Source organism: Leptodactylus fuscus, chromosome 1, assembly GCF_031893055.1.
Source record: "Leptodactylus fuscus isolate aLepFus1 chromosome 1, aLepFus1.hap2, whole genome shotgun sequence".
NCBI classification, from domain to species: Eukaryota; Metazoa; Chordata; class Amphibia; order Anura; family Leptodactylidae; genus Leptodactylus; species Leptodactylus fuscus.
In genome coordinates, this window is record NC_134265.1 from 15,719,601 (window position 1) to 15,737,993 (window position 18,393).

An 18,393-nucleotide genomic window follows, 5' to 3' on the forward strand; every position below is an offset into this window, starting at 1 on the left:
GAGGTGTTGGCATCATTTCCTGGGGTGTCATAGTGGACTTGGTGACTCTCCTGAGTCCAATGGTGGGATCCCCTGTAGAAAAGCATTTTCTCCCATAGACATACCTCCCATCCGTCCCGATTTCCGCGGGACAGTCATGATTTGGGTGACATGTCCCGCGGTCCCGGTTGGAGGGAAGCATGTCCCAATTTCAACTCAGATCTGTGTCCAGAGGACGCAGATCTGAGTTGAACACATATGCGGCTGAAGCAAGGAGCTGATCTGTGTCAGCTCCTCGCTTCGCCGCTGCCGCCGGCTACTGGCTTGTAGACGCGATGTGTCACATGACACATCACATGTGTCACATCGCGTCTACAAGCCAGTAGCCGGCGGCAGCGGCGAAGCGAGGAGCTGACACAGGTCAGCTCCTCGCTTCAGCCGCATATGTGTCAGCGAGAGAGACACGCAGAGAGCGATGAGGGAGCGGAGGAGAAGGTAAGTTTAATGTGGAGGTGGAAAGTGAAACTGGGGGCAGAGATGGAGAGGACGGCATGACACTGGGGGCAGAGATGGAGAGGACGGCATGACACTGGGGGCAGAGATGGAGAGGACGGCATGACACTGGGGGCAGAGATGGAGAGGACGGCATGACACTGGGGGCAGAGATGGAGAGGACGGCATGACACTGGGGGCAGAGATGGAGAGGACGGCATGACACTGGGGGCAGAGATGGAGAGGACGGCATGACACTGGGGGCAGAGATGGAGAGGACGGCATGACACTGGGGGCAGAGATGGAGAGGACGGCATGACACTGGGGGCAGAGATGGAGAGGACGGCATGACACTGGGGGCAGAGATGGAGAGGACGGCATGACACTGGGGGCAGAGATGGAGAGGACAGCATGACACTGGGGGCAGAGATGGAGAGGACGGCATGACACTGGGGGCAGAGATGGAGGGGACGGCATGACACTGGGGGCAGAGATGGAGAGGACGGCATGACACTGGGGGCAGAGATGGAGAGGACGGCATGACACTGGGGGCAGAGATGGAGAGGACGGCATGACACTGGGGGCAGAGATGGAGAGGACGGCATGACACTGGGGGCAGAGATGTGGGGACATGAATCGGAAGAGGGACATGAAACTAGGGGTAGATGAAGGGTGTATATGAAACTGGGGGAGAGATAGAGGGGGGACATATAATTTACGGGTCACTCTAGGAGGATTATACTGTGTGCGGGCACATGAAAAATTAACGAGTGGGCGGAGTCAACACAAAAGTGGGCGGGGCTAAATTTGCCACGGCGTGCTACACGCGCCGCACATATTGTCCCTCTTTCGACTCTTCAAAAGTTGGGAGGTATGCATAGACTATAATGGGGTTCGATGTTCATTTGAATAGTTCAATATTGAGTTGCTATTTGTAATGAATATGGAATATTTCACTGTCCGCTGACACGTGACAGAACAATGACAATACACACATCACTGGGAAGGGCCAAAGTCATCTAAAAATGTTCTAAAAATCCGGCAGAGATCCTGACATAAGTGTGAACAGACACGTACCTGAGTGTGCGCTGCCCCTGGTTACAGGATCTGTACAGAGGTCACATGGGGAGGGGGCGGGGACAACCAGTCACATGATCAGCTCATCGCTTTATCTCTCCAAGACTAAAGGACCTTTGATGATGTCACAGTCATGTGATCAGTCACATGAGGGGGAGGAGTCAGGTTGTGCCGGGGGAGGAGTTTCCAGAAGTTCTTTTTCCATAATAAGACAATGTCCTGAGGAGAAGGTAACAGAGACCTGACGTCATGTAATGTATAGCTATATACTGTACTGTACTATATATATACAGAGACCTGACGTCATGTAATGTATAGCTATATACTGTACTGTACTATATATATACAGAGACCTGACGTCATGTAATGTATAGCTATATACTGTACTGTACTATATATATAGAGACCTGACGTCATGTAATGTATAGCTGTATACTGTACTGTACTATATATATACAGAGACCTGACGTCATGTAATGTGTAGCTATATACTGTACTGTACTATATATACAGAGACCTGACGTCATGTAATGTGTAGCTATATACTGTACTGTACTATATATACAGAGACCTGACGTCATGTAATGTATAGCTATATACTGTACTGTACTATATATACAGAGACCTGACGTCATGTAATGTATAGCTATATACTGTACTGTACTATATATATACAGAGACCTGACGTCATGTAATGTATAGCTATATACTGTACTGTACTATATATACAGAGACCTGACGTCATGTAATGTGTAGCTATATACTGTACTGTACTATATATACAGAGACCTGACGTCATGTAATGTATAGCTATATACTGTACTGTACTATATATATAGAGACCTGACGTCATGTAATGTATAGCTATATACTGTACTGTACTATATATACAGAGACCTGACGTCATGTAATGTATAGCTGTATACTGTACTGTACTATATATACAGAGACCTGACGTCATGTAATGTATAGCTATATACTGTACTGTACTATATATACAGAGACCTGACGTCATGTAATGTGTAGCTATATACTGTACTGTACTATATATACAGAGACCTGACGTCATGTAATGTGTAGCTATATACTGTACTGTACTATATATACAGAGACCTGACGTCATGTAATGTGTAGCTATATACTGTACTGTACTATATATACAGAGACCTGACGTCATGTAATGTATAGCTATATACTGTACTGTACTATATATACAGAGACCTGACGTCATGTAATGTATAGCTATATACTGTACTGTACTATATATACAGAGACCTGACGTCATGTAATGTGTAGCTATATACTGTACTGTACTATATATACAGAGACCTGACGTCATGTAATGTATAGCTATATACTGTACTGTACTATATATACAGAGACCTGACGTCATGTAATGTATAGCTATATACTGTACTGTACTATATATACAGAGACCTGACGTCATGTAATGTATAGCTATATACTGTACTGTACTATATATACAGAGACCTGACGTCATGTAATGTATAGCTGTATACTGTACTGTACTATATATACAGAGACCTGACGTCATGTAATGTATAGCTGTATACTGTACTGTACTATATATACAGAGACCTGACGTCATGTAATGTATAGCTGTATACTGTACTGTACTATATATACAGAGACCTGACGTCATGTAATGTATAGCTGTATACTGTACTGTACTATATATACAGAGACCTGACGTCATGTAATGTATAGCTGTATACTGTACTGTACTATATATACAGAGACCTGACGTCATGTAATGTATAGCTGTATACTGTACTGTACTATATATACAGAGACCTGACGTCATGTAATGTATAGCTGTATACTGTACTGTACTATATATACAGAGACCTGACGTCATGTAATGTATAGCTGTATACTGTACTGTACTATATATACAGAGACCTGACGTCATGTAATGTATAGCTGTATACTGTACTGTACTATATATACAGAGACCTGACGTCATGTAATGTATAGCTGTATACTGTACTGTACTATATATACAGAGACCTGACGTCATGTAATGTATAGCTGTATACTGTACTGTACTATATATACAGAGACCTGACGTCATGTAATGTATAGCTATATACTGTACTGTACTATATATATACAGAGACCTGACGTCATGTAATGTATAGCTATATACTGTACTGTACTATATATAGAGAGACCTGACGTCATGTAATGTATAGCTATATACTGTACTGTACTATATATAGAGACCTGACGTCATGTAATGTATAGCTATATACTGTACTGTACTATATATATACAGAGACCTGACGTCATGTAATGTATAGCTATATACTGTACTGTACTATATATATGGAGACCTGACGTCATGTAATGTATAGCTATATACTGTACTGTACTATATATATAGAGACCTGACGTCATGTAATGTATAGCTATATACTGTACTGTACTATATATATACAGAGACCTGACGTCATGTAATGTATAGCTATATACTGTACTGTACTATATATAGAGAGACCTGACGTCATGTAATGTATAGCTATATACTGTACTGTACTATATATAGAGAGACCTGACGTCATGTAATGTATAGCTATATACTGTACTGTACTATATATACAGAGACCTGACGTCATGTAATGTATAGCTATATACTGTACTGTACTATATATATAGAGACCTGACGTCATGTAATGTATAGCTGTATACTGTACTGTACTATATATACAGAGACCTGACGTCATGTAATGTATAGCTGTATACTGTACTGTACTATATATACAGAGACCTGTCGTCATGTAATGTATAGCTATATACTGTACTGTACTATATATACAGAGACCTGACGTCATGTGATGTATAGCTATATACTGTACTGTACTATATATATAGAGACCTGACGTCATGTGATGTATAGCTGTATACTGTACTGTACTATATATACAGAGACCTGACGTCATGTAATGTATAGCTATATACTGTACTGTACTATATATACAGAGACCTGACGTCATGTAATGTATAGCTATATACTGTACTGTACTATATATACAGAGACCTGACGTCATGTAATGTATAGCTGTATACTGTACTGTACTATATATACAGAGACCTGACATCATGTAATGTATAGCTATATACTGTACTGTACTATATATATATATAGAGACCTGACGTCATGTAATGTATAGCTATATACTGTACTGTACTATATATACAGAGACCTGACGTCATGTAATGTATAGCTATATACTGTACTGTACTATATATACAGAGACCTGACGTCATGTAATGTATAGCTATATACTGTACTGTACTATATATACAGAGACCTGACGTCATGTAATGTATAGCTATATACTGTACTGTACTATATATATAGAGACCTGACGTCATGTAATGTATAGCTATATACTGTACTGTACTATATATACAGAGACCTGACGTCATGTAATGTATAGCTGTATACTGTACTGTACTATATATACAGAGACCTGACGTCATGTAATGTATAGCTGTATACTGTACTGTACTATATATATACAGAGACCTGACGTCATGTAATGTATAGCTATATACTGTACTGTACTATATATATAGAGACCTGACGTCATGTAATGTATAGCTATATACTGTACTGTACTATATATAGAGACCTGACGTCATGTAATGTATAGCTATATACTGTACTGTACTATATATACAGAGACCTGACGTCATGTAATGTATAGCTATATACTGTACTGTACTATATATAGAGAGACCTGACGTCATGTAATGTATAGCTATATACTGTACTGTACTATATATACAGAGACCTGACGTCATGTAATGTATAGCTGTATACTGTACTGTACTATATATATAGAGACCTGACGTCATGTAATGTATAGCTGTATACTGTACTGTACTATATATACAGAGACCTGACGTCATGTAATGTATAGCTGTATACTGTACTGTACTATATATACAGAGACCTGACGTCATGTAATGTATAGCTGTATACTGTACTGTACTATATATACAGAGACCTGACGTCATGTAATGTATAGCTATATACTGTACTGTACTATATATACAGAGACCTGACGTCATGTAATGTATAGCTGTATACTGTACTGTACTATATATAGAGACCTGACGTCATGTAATGTATAGCTGTATACTGTACTGTACTATATATACAGAGACCTGACGTCATGTAATGTATAGCTATATACTGTACTGTACTATATATACAGAGACCTGACGTCATGTAATGTATAGCTATATACTGTACTGTACTATATATACAGAGACCTGACGTCATGTAATGTATAGCTGTATACTGTACTGTACTATATATATAGAGACCTGACGTCATGTAATGTATAGCTGTATACTGTACTGTACTATATATACAGAGACCTGACGTCATGTAATGTATAGCTGTATACTGTACTGTACTATATATAGAGACCTGACGTCATGTAATGTATAGCTGTATACTGTACTGTACTATATATACAGAGACCTGACGTCATGTGATGTATAGCTATATACTGTACTGTACTATATATATAGAGACCTGACATCATGTAATGTATAGCTATATACTGTACTGTACTATATATACAGAGACCTGACGTCATGTAATGTATAGCTATATACTGTACTGTACTATATATATATAGAGACCTGACGTCATGTAATGTATAGCTATATACTGTACTGTACTATATATATAGAGAGACCTGACGTCATGTAATGTATAGCTGTATACTGTACTGTACTATATATATAGAGACCTGACGTCATGTAATGTATAGCTATATACTGTACTATATATACAGAGACCTGACGTCATGTGATGTATAGCTATATACTGTACTGTACTATATATATACAGAGACCTGACGTCATGTAATGTATAGCTATATACTGTACTGTACTATATATAGAGAGACCTGACGTCATGTAATGTATAGCTATGTACTGTACTATATATATAGAGACCTGACGTCATGTAATGTATAGCTATATACTGTACTGTACTATATATATACAGAGACCTGACGTCATGTAATGTATAGCTGTATACTGTACTGTACTATATATAGAGACCTGACGTCATGTAATGTATAGCTGTATACTGTACTGTACTATATATACAGAGACCTGACGTCATGTGATGTATAGCTATATACTGTACTGTACTATATATATAGAGACCTGACATCATGTAATGTATAGCTATATACTGTACTGTACTATATATACAGAGACCTGACGTCATGTAATGTATAGCTATATACTGTACTGTACTATATATATATAGAGACCTGACGTCATGTAATGTATAGCTATATACTGTACTGTACTATATATATAGAGAGACCTGACGTCATGTAATGTATAGCTGTATACTGTACTGTACTATATATATAGAGACCTGACGTCATGTAATGTATAGCTATATACTGTACTATATATACAGAGACCTGACGTCATGTGATGTATAGCTATATACTGTACTGTACTATATATATACAGAGACCTGACGTCATGTAATGTATAGCTATATACTGTACTGTACTATATATACAGAGACCTGACGTCATGTAATGTATAGCTATATACTGTACTGTACTATATATATAGAGACCTGACGTCATGTAATGTATAGCTATATACTGTACTGTACTATATATATATAGACCTGACGTCATGTAATGTATAGCTATATACTGTACTGTACAATATATAGAGAGAGACCTGACGTCATGTAATGTATAGCTATATACTGTACTGTACTATATATATAGAGACCTGACGTCATGTAATGTATAGCTATATACTGTACTGTACTATATATACAGAGACCTGACGTCATGTAATGTATAGCTATATACTGTACTGTACTATATATATAGAGACCTGACGTCATGTAATGTATAGCTATATACTGTACTGTACTATATATATACAGAGACCTGACGTCATGTAATGTATAGCTATATACTGTACTGTACTATATATATAGAGACCTGACGTCATGTAATGTATAGCTATATACTGTACTGTACTATATATATACAGAGACCTGACGTCATGTAATGTATAGCTATATACTGTACTGTACTATATATATACAGAGACCTGACGTCATGTAATGTATAGCTGTATACTGTACTGTACTATATATATAGAGACCTGACGTCATGTAATGTATAGCTGTATACTGTACTGTACTATATATACAGAGACCTGACGTCATGTAATGTATAGCTATATACTGTACTGTACTATATATACAGAGACCTGACGTCATGTAATGTATAGCTATATACTGTACTGTACTATATATACAGAGACCTGACGTCATGTAATGTATAGCTATATACTGTACTGTACTATATATACAGAGACCTGACGTCATGTAATGTATAGCTATATACTGTACTGTACTATATATAGAGAGACCTGACGTCATGTAATGTATAGCTGTATACTGTACTGTACTATATATAGAGAGACCTGACGTCATGTAATGTATAGCTGTATACTGTACTGTACTATATATATAGAGAGAGAGACCTGACGTCATGTAATGTATAGCTGTATACTGTACTGTACTATATATGTATCTATATACTGCACTGTACTATATATCTATACTGTACTATATACTATATATATACTGTACTATAGACTATATATACACACACAGCACTGTACTGTATACTATATACTGCATACTATATATATTTACTACACTGTATATTATATTTATGAAGAAAAAAAAAAAAATCCAGCACGCGCAAAAATTTGAAAAATAAAAAATAACTTTTACTTCAAATCATTAAAAACGAACAAAGCTCCATAGAGCATGGATCCAGGATAAAATCGTTGATTTTATGCGTTGCGTTGATTGCGTTGATGCGTTTATGCGTTGATTTTATCCTGGATCAATGCTCCATGGAGTTTTGTTCGTTTTTAATGATTTGAAGTAAAAGTTATTTTTTATTTTTCAAATTTTTGGGCGTGCTGGATTTTTTTTGTTTGTTTGTTTGTTTGTTTTTTGTTTTCTTCATACTTGATTACCACCTGACGGTCGGAGGCTCCGTGCAGCCCGCAACACATTGGATACCATCTGGTTAACAACTCAGGTAGAGCGATTTCCTTTTTGAACTTTGATATTATATTTATATATATACTGTACTGTATACTATACACTGCGCTATACTGTATATTTTATATATATATATATATATATATATATATGCACACACACACACTGTACCATATGCTATATGTACTGCACTGTATGCTATATATACTATAATATATATATATATTTACACACAATGTATACTGCACTGTACTGTATTCTCTCTCTCTCTCTCTCTCTCTCTCTCTAAATATATATATATATATATATATATATATATATATATAGCAAGCCGATAGCTGGTCAGGTAATGGAGGGGTGTACATCTCACCTAGATTACTAAATTGGGTGAGATGAGAAAACTCTGTGGGACCTGTCATTCCACCCCCCTCCAGTCCACAGTTTGGGGATGTTGCGGCAGCGACTCAGCTGCAGAGAGTCTCCTCGTCAAGGAGGCTTAAGAAACCAGCTCCAGCAGCAACACTTGGGCAGAGTTTGGCTGAAGAGCTGACAGAGAGGTCATATGTTTGGAGCTGTGTCCTGAATGATTCTACTGATTTTGGATTCCTGTTCTTCTAGGTGAGGTGACCTATTCTATGTTAGTTAGAGCTGACCTGGGCAGGGAGTTATTTTTGTATTGTTTCCTTATGTTGCTGCACTACTTTTTTTGAGTGAAAATAAACTCTACTTTTGCTGTGCCCGTGATTGTTCTGGAATTTCAGCAGCTCACTGGGACACCATATAATGAGCATGTTGTTGGCGTTGATGATCCGCATGATCCGGCGTTTAGGCAGCTCGCAAGCTGGCCTGCCGCTGAACTTGGTTCTTGCACTGTGCCTGGGATTGTTCCGGCATCTCAGCACCTCACTGGGATACCATATAATGAGCATGTTGTTGGCGTTGATGATCCCCTTCAGCTGTGCTTGACAAGAATTTTGTGACTTCTGGCCCCTTCATAGTTCTGGTTGTTTGTGACAAATTAGATTCTCTTTTTCCAGGCTTGTTAAAAATTGGCAAAATGCCAATTTGGATTAAAAGTGTTTGCCCATGTCAGTGTGTTTGCACTGTCTGGAGCAGATCAGATAATATGCAAATGTATCTCCACACTGAGGGTTAGCGTGTATTTACACATAGAGACAACAGCCCTGGCTGAGATAAGGCTGCAGCTAAGAGCAGTGTAATATAGTATGTGAACATAAATTCATAGCAGTCGTGAAGCCATGTCATTTACCGGGATAAAAAGTAGCCTATATGTTAATCGAGGTTACAATCTATCTATGTGCTGAATTTCATTCAAATCCGTTCAGCCGTTTTTGCGTGATTGAGGAACAAACATCCAAACATACATTTATAATAGTAGGATAGGATGTTTCTATATAGTCACATTACTGAGATTCGGGCCCTCAGTCCATGGCTTCCCTGTCTCTTCCGTAGCTGTTTGAGGGCATCATTTCGCCTCTCCACTTTATCGTACAGTTGTTGTATTTCCACGGCCTCCATTATTTCTCTCGTTGACTGTCCAGTGAAGTGAGTTCCATTGTCACTGTCAGTAGTCTCGGAGACCCCTCTCTCCCCTTTACAATCTGTGCTGAGTGCAACCAAAATCTTTCCAACCCACCAGTACACAGATGCATCTGCCTTGTGTCAGTCATTACACTGTCCAACACAGAAAACACTATAAAATGATCACACTCACTCATGTATCCCTCCATAGCGCTGACCCCTCCTCTCCTCTCTGTCTACCTTTCCTAATCGTCCTCTCCAGTCGGCCAATGACTTTAGACTTGCATCCTCTGGTATTCGAACATCCCACTGTCTCCAAGACTTTTTTGAGCTGCACCAGTGCTCTGGAATGGTTTACCCCGGACAATCCGATTAATTCCCAACTAGAGCAGCTTCAAACATGTCCCAAAGTCACATCTGTTTAGGCGTCTTATCACATGACCTGATCAGATTGTTCAAAACCTCCCAACACTACACTAATATGTCTTCTCCTGAGCTATCCTTCCTCTTCTATTCCTCAGAACCTGACCCCTCCATCTAGAGGTTACCCTGCAATTCACGCACTGTATATTCACACTTTATCCAACCCAGAACGCTCCTTCTCCTCAACAACCCACCAAGGATGGACAAGAACTGGAATCAGATCAGCAGAAGATTATTAGACTTCACCTTGGAGATCATCTACCTGCTGACCGGAGAGGTGACCTTATTAGATTTCTATGGGATTTATTGGGGGATTTAACAAACCTATAATAGGAAGGATCCCGTGTCCTGTATTCGTATTATGCTTGGAGTACAAGTACAATAATCCTGCCCCTACTGTGTTCAGTTCCCTAAGTGTCCTCTCCATACACAGGATTACACAGTAGTGAAGAAGACAACGGGGGTCTGTGTGATGTCCAACATCTATACTGCCGAATCAGGGGAATGGAGTCGGAGCCCCATCACAGATCCTCCACCTCACCCCCTGATACAGGAGGAGATCAATGGACAGAAGATCCTAGAAGTCACCAACAAGATGCTGGAGCTGCTGACTGGAGAGGTGACACTGCTGGGAATGCTGGGACATTATACAGTAACTGGAGGGGTCGGGGTGATGACTGTATCATTGTGTTGTCAGGTTCCTATAAGGTGTCAGGATGTCGCTGTCTATTTCTCCATGGAGGAGTGGGAGTATTTAGAAGGACACAAGGATCTGTACAAGGAGGTGATGATGGAGGACCACCAGCCCCTCACATCAGCAGGTAATAGACATGACTATATACACATGGACTTCCATTATTTGTATGTACAGAATGAATTCAGTCCCTGTCTGTGTTTCCTCCAGGTAGATCCAGTAAGAGGACAACACCGGAGAGATGTCCCAGTCCTCTTCTTCCACAGGATGATCAGGTAGATATTCCCTATGATGTGTAGACGGGCTATGACGTCCTTGTGGTCAGTCTTGGGTTCTCCAGCAGTATTAGATGTTACTTACAATATTTCTTTCACAGCTTCTGACTCCGGATAAAGTTGTGAAGAATATTAGTACTACAGAGGCCTATGTGAGTGGTGATGAGGAGTGTGAGGAGGACATTCCTACCGGGAACCGCCCAGGTGAGGAGTCACCACTGAATTTACCACAGAACAGTCTCAAATTCTATTCATTCTTCAGTGTGAGGTACACTATCCCAAAATATACATTTCCATAGCATTGTCGATGTTTCTTTTTTTTCGCAGTAAATGTATAGGTATGGGAGGTTAGTAAGGTTGGTTTTTTAAAATTTTTTATTTAGTTTTGTTTTTTTGTGTAAAAATATTCTTGGAGTTATGGAGAATGTCCAGAATAACCTGGCAGTGAGAGGGTTACATAGGCTATCTTGTTTAACAACCTTGGCTTATGTCAGTAGGACAGGCAATTTAAGAAATGTTGTAAAGCTCTGGTATATCTTATCAGAGAAAAATGCTTCTTTCTCCACTTATCAGTCTTTTTTTCCTGCCCACTTCCCTTAGCTAAACAGACTTTTACTCTGAATCTCTGATATATCCAACTTGAAAAAGACTGTAGGTCACATGACATAAGTTACATTATATTGGGATCCATATATATTACACCCCTACCACCTACACTGGTGAACAATAATTTTGTTTTCTTCTTGTCAGATGACTGTACCAGGAGCTCAGAGGGACATCTGATATCTACAGATTATAAAGCAGAAGATCCTGGTATCACACAAGATCCATATGAAGAACATGTCATTACACCAGATATACCCTCAGATCTTCACAGCAAAGTTCTATCATCTGATCCTATTATGCACTTCCTATCTTCAAATTCATTTCAGATTATTGAGCAAAATAAAAGTCACAGAAGGGGAGAACATCAGAGAATCTACAACGGGGAAAAGTCATTTTCATGTTCAGAATGCGGGAAATGTTTTAATAAAAAAGCACATCTTATCCAACATCTGAGAATTCACACAGGAGAGAAGCCATATTCATGTTCAGAGTGTGGGAAGTGTTTTAACTTGAAACAAACTCTTGTAAGACATCTGAGAATTCACACAGGAGAGACGCCATTTTCATGTTTAGAATGTGGGAAATGTTATACTCAGAAGTCAAACCTCGTGGAACATCAGAAAAATCACACGGGGGAGAAGCCATTTTCATGTTCAGAATGTGGGAAATGTTTTAGATACAAATCAGTCCTTGTTAGTCATCAGAGAATTCACACAGGTGAGAAGCCATTTTTATGTTCAGAATGTGGGAAATGTTATACTCAGAAAGCAAACCTTGTTGAACATCAGAAAATTCACACAGGAGTGAAACCGTTTTCATGTTCAGTTTGTGGCAAATATTTTAATAAGAAATCAGATCTTCTTCAACATCAAAGAATCCACACAGGGGAGAGGCCATTTGTATGTCCGGAATGTGGGAAATGTTTCAATAAGAAACCACATCTTCTTCAACATCAAAGAAGCCACACAGGGGAGAAGCCATATTCATGTTCCGAATGTGGGAAATGTTATAGTTCTAAGTCAAGTCTTGTTGACCATCAAAAAGTTCACAAAGGACAGTCTCTTTTTTCATGTTCTGAATGTGGGAAATGCTTTTCTAAGCAATTAGAACTTGTTAGACATCAGAGAATTCACACAAAGGAGAAACTTGAGTTTTATCCATCTGTCATCAAAAAAAATGTTATAAAAGATGATCAAAAACTGTTATAAAACGTCTAATGTTCTCCACAATGGCACCATTAAAAATATCAGGTCTGCCTGCAAAAGTTAAGCCCTGAGTTATGAGTTAAACTATATAAACTACTTCAGTTTGACCACTGGAGTCTTGGCCTATCCAACAGATACCCTCACAGCCTGCTTCCAGAGTAAAATCAGGATTTATTCAGCCAAATTCATCTGAAGTCTACTAGCCATGGAGTCTTCCTCCATGCTGTCCATTGTGCTTTTACAGTCGTGAAGTGTATGGGGCTCTGGAATCACATTCCCCAATCTTCATCAGGAATGTCAAAGCGTTGCTTTAATATTTCCACCACCTTCAACCAAATAGGTGCCCCAGTGGCTCCTCATGCAGTCCACAAAATGGCACCCATTGGTATTACTTTCTGACATCATGGGGTACCACAACATAGTTCTGGTCTACTGCCAGAGTCACCCACCATGCTGGGTCGTTATCCTTCACAGGTTCTGCTCACTGGCTCTCAGGAACCTCATGGCCCTTGCACTTATATAGGAGCAGTATTACTGTGTGCCTTTGCATTGAACCAAATTTACACATAACCCACTTTATCATTCCAGTTGGTACAATTTGCAAGCCTCTCAAGGAAACCAAATGCATCGGGCTTCTGAGTAGTCCTGTGTTGGACCTTACATTTCCACCACAAAGGACCCAATAGTAAAATTAGCAATGTGACTTGTGTGTTTTACACCACTGGTTGGGCATTGTGAATGGCGCTTTAGACATCTTCAACTGAACTTGCATAGCTAGTAGAAATGGAGTAAATGGGCCCTCTATAGACCCCTATTTTTGAAGTTTATTAAGCAACAACCCCCAATTATGGGGTCGTATTCTAACTCATCTTGTTTACATCAGTTATTGCTGTCGTGATATTGTTATTGGAAATTTATTTTGCTTTGGGTTGAAGTAGATTTAAAGAGATCCTATCATTAAAAGTAATTTTTTTGTCCCTAACAGGTAGGAATAGCCTTAAGAAAGGCTATTCATCTCCTACCTTTAGATGTCTTCTCCGGGCTGCTGTTTGATATATAATCTGTATGCAAATGAGTTCTCTCACAGCACTGGGGGCGGTCCTCAGCACTCAAACAGCAGTGGGGGCGTCCCCAATGCTGAGAGAGAACTCTCCAGCGCCGCCTCCATCTTCTTCAGGAACGGCCTCTTGTTTGCACAGTATTGTAAGTGACCACTTTCTTGTGGCCGGCAGGCATTTTCTTCTAGGCCTAGAAGTTTGAAGCCACCGCCGGAAAAAGACACATGAAGAGCCTGTTCCAGAAGAAGATGGAGGCGGCGCTGGAGAGTTCACTCGCAGCATTGGGGACGCCCCCACTAATGTTTGAACGCTGGGGCCCGCCCCCAGTACTACAAGAGAACTCCTTTGCATACTGACGAAAACCGGATTATATACCGAACGGCGGCCCGGAGAAGACATCTAAAGGTAGGAGACGAATAGCCTTTCTTAAGGCTATTCCTACGTGTTAGGGACAAAAAATATCGACTTTTAATGATAGGATCCCTTTAAGCCCAATGACAGGCTCCAAATTTAGTCTGTAGAATGACCCCAAACATACAACCAATGGCATTAAGTACTTCAGCATAAAAAACAAGGAGTCCTGAAAGTGATGATATGGCCCCCACTGAACCCTGATCTCAACATCATCCAGTCTGTCTTTGATAACATGAAGAGACAGAAGGATTGGAGTTAATCTACATCCACAGAAGATCTGTGCTAAGTCCTCCAAGATGGCAGGAAGAACCTCTCTGCTGAGTTCCTTCAACAGTGTACTGAGAACAATAGATGGTAGACAAAGGTCACACCAAATATTGATGGGATTTAGTTTAACTTTGTCTATTAGGGATTTTTTTTTTAACTGGCAAAATAAATTATTAAACCTTATTTCTGAAAGCATTCTTACTTTGCAGCATTTTTTCATACCTGCCTAAAACTTTTGAACAATACTATACATATAATATACACAATCCAGTCACATTAATATGACCACCTGTCACAATCCAGAATAACCACCTTTGGCAGAGCGGACCGCTGCGAGACGTGCAGGACGACAGGGGGTGTTGTGATGATGTCACTTGGATGTTGAGCCATGACGACTCCAGCGCCGTGGCCAGCTGCGCTAGGTTACGTGGTTGAGCATCCATGGCACGAACAACCCGATCAAGGTAGTCCCACAGATTCCTGATTGGGTTCAAGTCCGGCGAATTTGTTGGCAGTACGGTAAACAGTACTGGTGCTCCTGGAACCACACACATACACTGAGAGCTTTATGACATGTTGCATTGTCCTGCTGGTAGATACCATTATCCTGAGGAAAAATAATTTGCATGTAGGGGTGAACATGGTCCGCAAGGATAGATGCATACTTGTGTTGATCCATCGTGCCTTCCACAATGATGAGTTCACCCAGATGGCTGATGACACGTGCCTTCTGTGATTGGTTATTTAACGTTGACGTCAAAAGTAGGCGGTGGTCACATTAATATGACTGGACTGTGCAATACGAGTGTGAGCTCTATGAAGAACCAGGTTCCAATCACATGGAAATATGCAGCCATAATGGAGAAGGATGCACATGAGACCAATCAGATAAGATCAGGCGGCCATATTTAAAAGCGTTATATGGGGGCAGCCATGTTTCTTTGGACCAAGCAACGATTAGATAGATAAATTAATAAGACAAGCTGGAAATCATACTTGATAAAGTGAGGCACAAAGTGTATACATCAGTGTGCATGAGCAAGTCCATGGGAAAATGGCACAGACACCGTGTGGATGATATTTGTGCCCTTAGGCCAGGACATTGACTGTTGAGGGTTGATAGTTCTCGGTTCACTGAAACTAGAGGAAAATATGGTTCCTTATGGGGTCCGGCCCTGTTGACACCATTTATTGTCTACATGTGCTGAGACTGAGATCAATCTAATTAGGAAGCTTAAAGAGGACTATAAAGCGCTACGGTACCGGCACCGATAGCGCTTTACCCGGGGCACAGATCAGGAAAGCCGATAGTGCGCTGAATTCAGTATATAGAACTGCCTGTGCCCAAATCGGTGAAAGGTCCTCTTTAATGTCTACTCCAAGCAGACAAGATGTTGCCTCAAAGGATGTGAATGTGGGCCAAGGTATTGGTATCTGATAGACCTCATAGGTGAGCCAATAAATAGCATGAGATTAAATTCGGCACTATCTGAAATATTCTACCTTTGTGCCCTTTGGATAACTTCAGAGACGTCTGGGAGACAATTGAGAATGGATTCTGCATCCTGGGAATTTTATTCTTTGAACCGGAAATAATTCAGGTTTCTCCTAGATCATGAAGTCTGAAGAGTGGAGAGCAGGTCAAAAGAAGGTGACATTGTCTGGGTGGAGCTATAGTCAAAGAATAGTCAAAAACGTGGACATTGCCCTCCGAAAAGATTTATAGATTGTTCTCTAGTTGGAAACTGAATAGATTGATGGTCTGGAAATGTAAGATGGAGAATTGGGTCAAGTCTGGACTTGATCTGCAGCTCAATGACATCTAAGGACTATCTTATAGGATTCATGAACGGTAGACATTAATTGTACAAGGCGTTAATAGTGAATCAGGTGAACCAGGCACTAGAGTATCACAATTTCCAATTTTTCAGACTTGTCCTGGTGTGACATTTGTGCAATATAGTGGCAGGGAAGCTGCAGTGCTCATCCAAGAGACAGTGTGGCCCTATGAAGTTGGTAGGAGGCACTGATTTAACAAAGTGGGGAGCAACTGCTGCAGTAAGGCACAATGGCCATGGTACCTAGATTTACTTTTGTAAAATAGGGGGAACGCCCCCAATCACCAGTACTGCAGTGTGGGAGGGGTGTTCTTAAGCACCCCCCCTCCTGCTGCTAGCAAATTCAGAACACTTGGCACATATGAAGAGGTGACATGGGACCTTCCTCCACCTGTTCGGTAAGACCACATCCAATCTGGTTTTTTTTTATCCAAAGACAGGATTGGATCCAGCAGGAAGTTTTTACGTTAAACCTGGACGAAATAATTGGCCTTACAAAAGAAAATGTCCTATGCATCACCATCCACAGAAAGATTAAAAAAAAGTTATGAGGTAAATTTGGTATCCCCAGCATCATACCGAAATAATAGAATACAGGTGACAGGTCTTTTTGGCTACAGAGGGAATGCCATAAAAACGAAGCCCATAAAGTTGCACAAATACAGTTTTTCTGCAATTCCACCCCATTCTGAAGTTTTTTCCAGCTTCCCAGTATATTGTACAGAATAATAAATGGCAACACGAAGAGCAATTTGTCCTGCAAACATTAAGCCCTCATATGGCTCTGTGAATAGAAAATACTAAAGTTATGGGGATTGTAAGGTGGGATCATCTCATCCTCATCAATCTCATCCATATTATTTGTATATGTAATAAACTTATATTCTAACTCAATTCCCCAATGGGTCCATGCAGTGAATGTAATAGTGGAGCTCTGTCTCATGGCTGGAACAACTCTTCCATAGTACAATCACCCTCGCTTATCCATGGCCCTGAGACGGATTCACATATGACGCGGTTCTGAGACGGATTCACATATCACGCGGTTCTGAGATGGATTCACATATCTCACGGCCCTGAGACGGATTCACATATCTCACGGTTCTGAGACGGATTCACATATCTCACGGCCCTGAGACGGATTCACATATCTCACGGCCCTGAGACGGATTCACATCTCCTGGAACCACATCAATCATTTTTGTAATAATTCCTCTATGACAGATATGAAGTATTGATCTATCTCCTCCTTCTACCTGCAGGAACCATTTTCGATGAGGATTTCCACACAGAACCCGATGCTGATTTTTTTTTTTTTTTTTTTTTTTAAAGGTGCCGAAATAGTGACAACTGTCACCCAAGTACAGGGTGGGGCAAAAGGTATGAACTGGTTTTAAAGGGATATA

The 18,393-nt window shown here is 40.1% G+C and overlaps 2 protein-coding genes across 2 annotated transcripts in view; one reads left to right on the forward strand and one right to left on the reverse strand.

Annotated features, from left to right (window-relative positions):
- The window catches only part of LOC142189546 (uncharacterized), a 158,006-nt gene that overhangs the window by 76,063 nt on the left and 63,550 nt on the right, over positions 1–18,393 (reverse strand). The gene's annotated exons all lie outside the window — the stretch shown is intronic.
- The window catches only part of LOC142189549 (uncharacterized), a 39,033-nt gene continuing 31,402 nt past the window's right edge, over positions 10,763–18,393 (forward strand). Inside the window, exons 1-6 of the mRNA XM_075262161.1 lie at positions 10,763–10,907; positions 11,064–11,249; positions 11,328–11,451; positions 11,535–11,599; positions 11,701–11,803; positions 12,350–13,406. Coding sequence (XP_075118262.1) covers positions 10,830–10,907; positions 11,064–11,249; positions 11,328–11,451; positions 11,535–11,599; positions 11,701–11,803; positions 12,350–13,406 — 1,613 coding nt within the window. The 5' untranslated portion in view covers positions 10,763–10,829. The remainder of the gene's footprint in view (positions 10,908–11,063; positions 11,250–11,327; positions 11,452–11,534; positions 11,600–11,700; positions 11,804–12,349; positions 13,407–18,393) is intronic.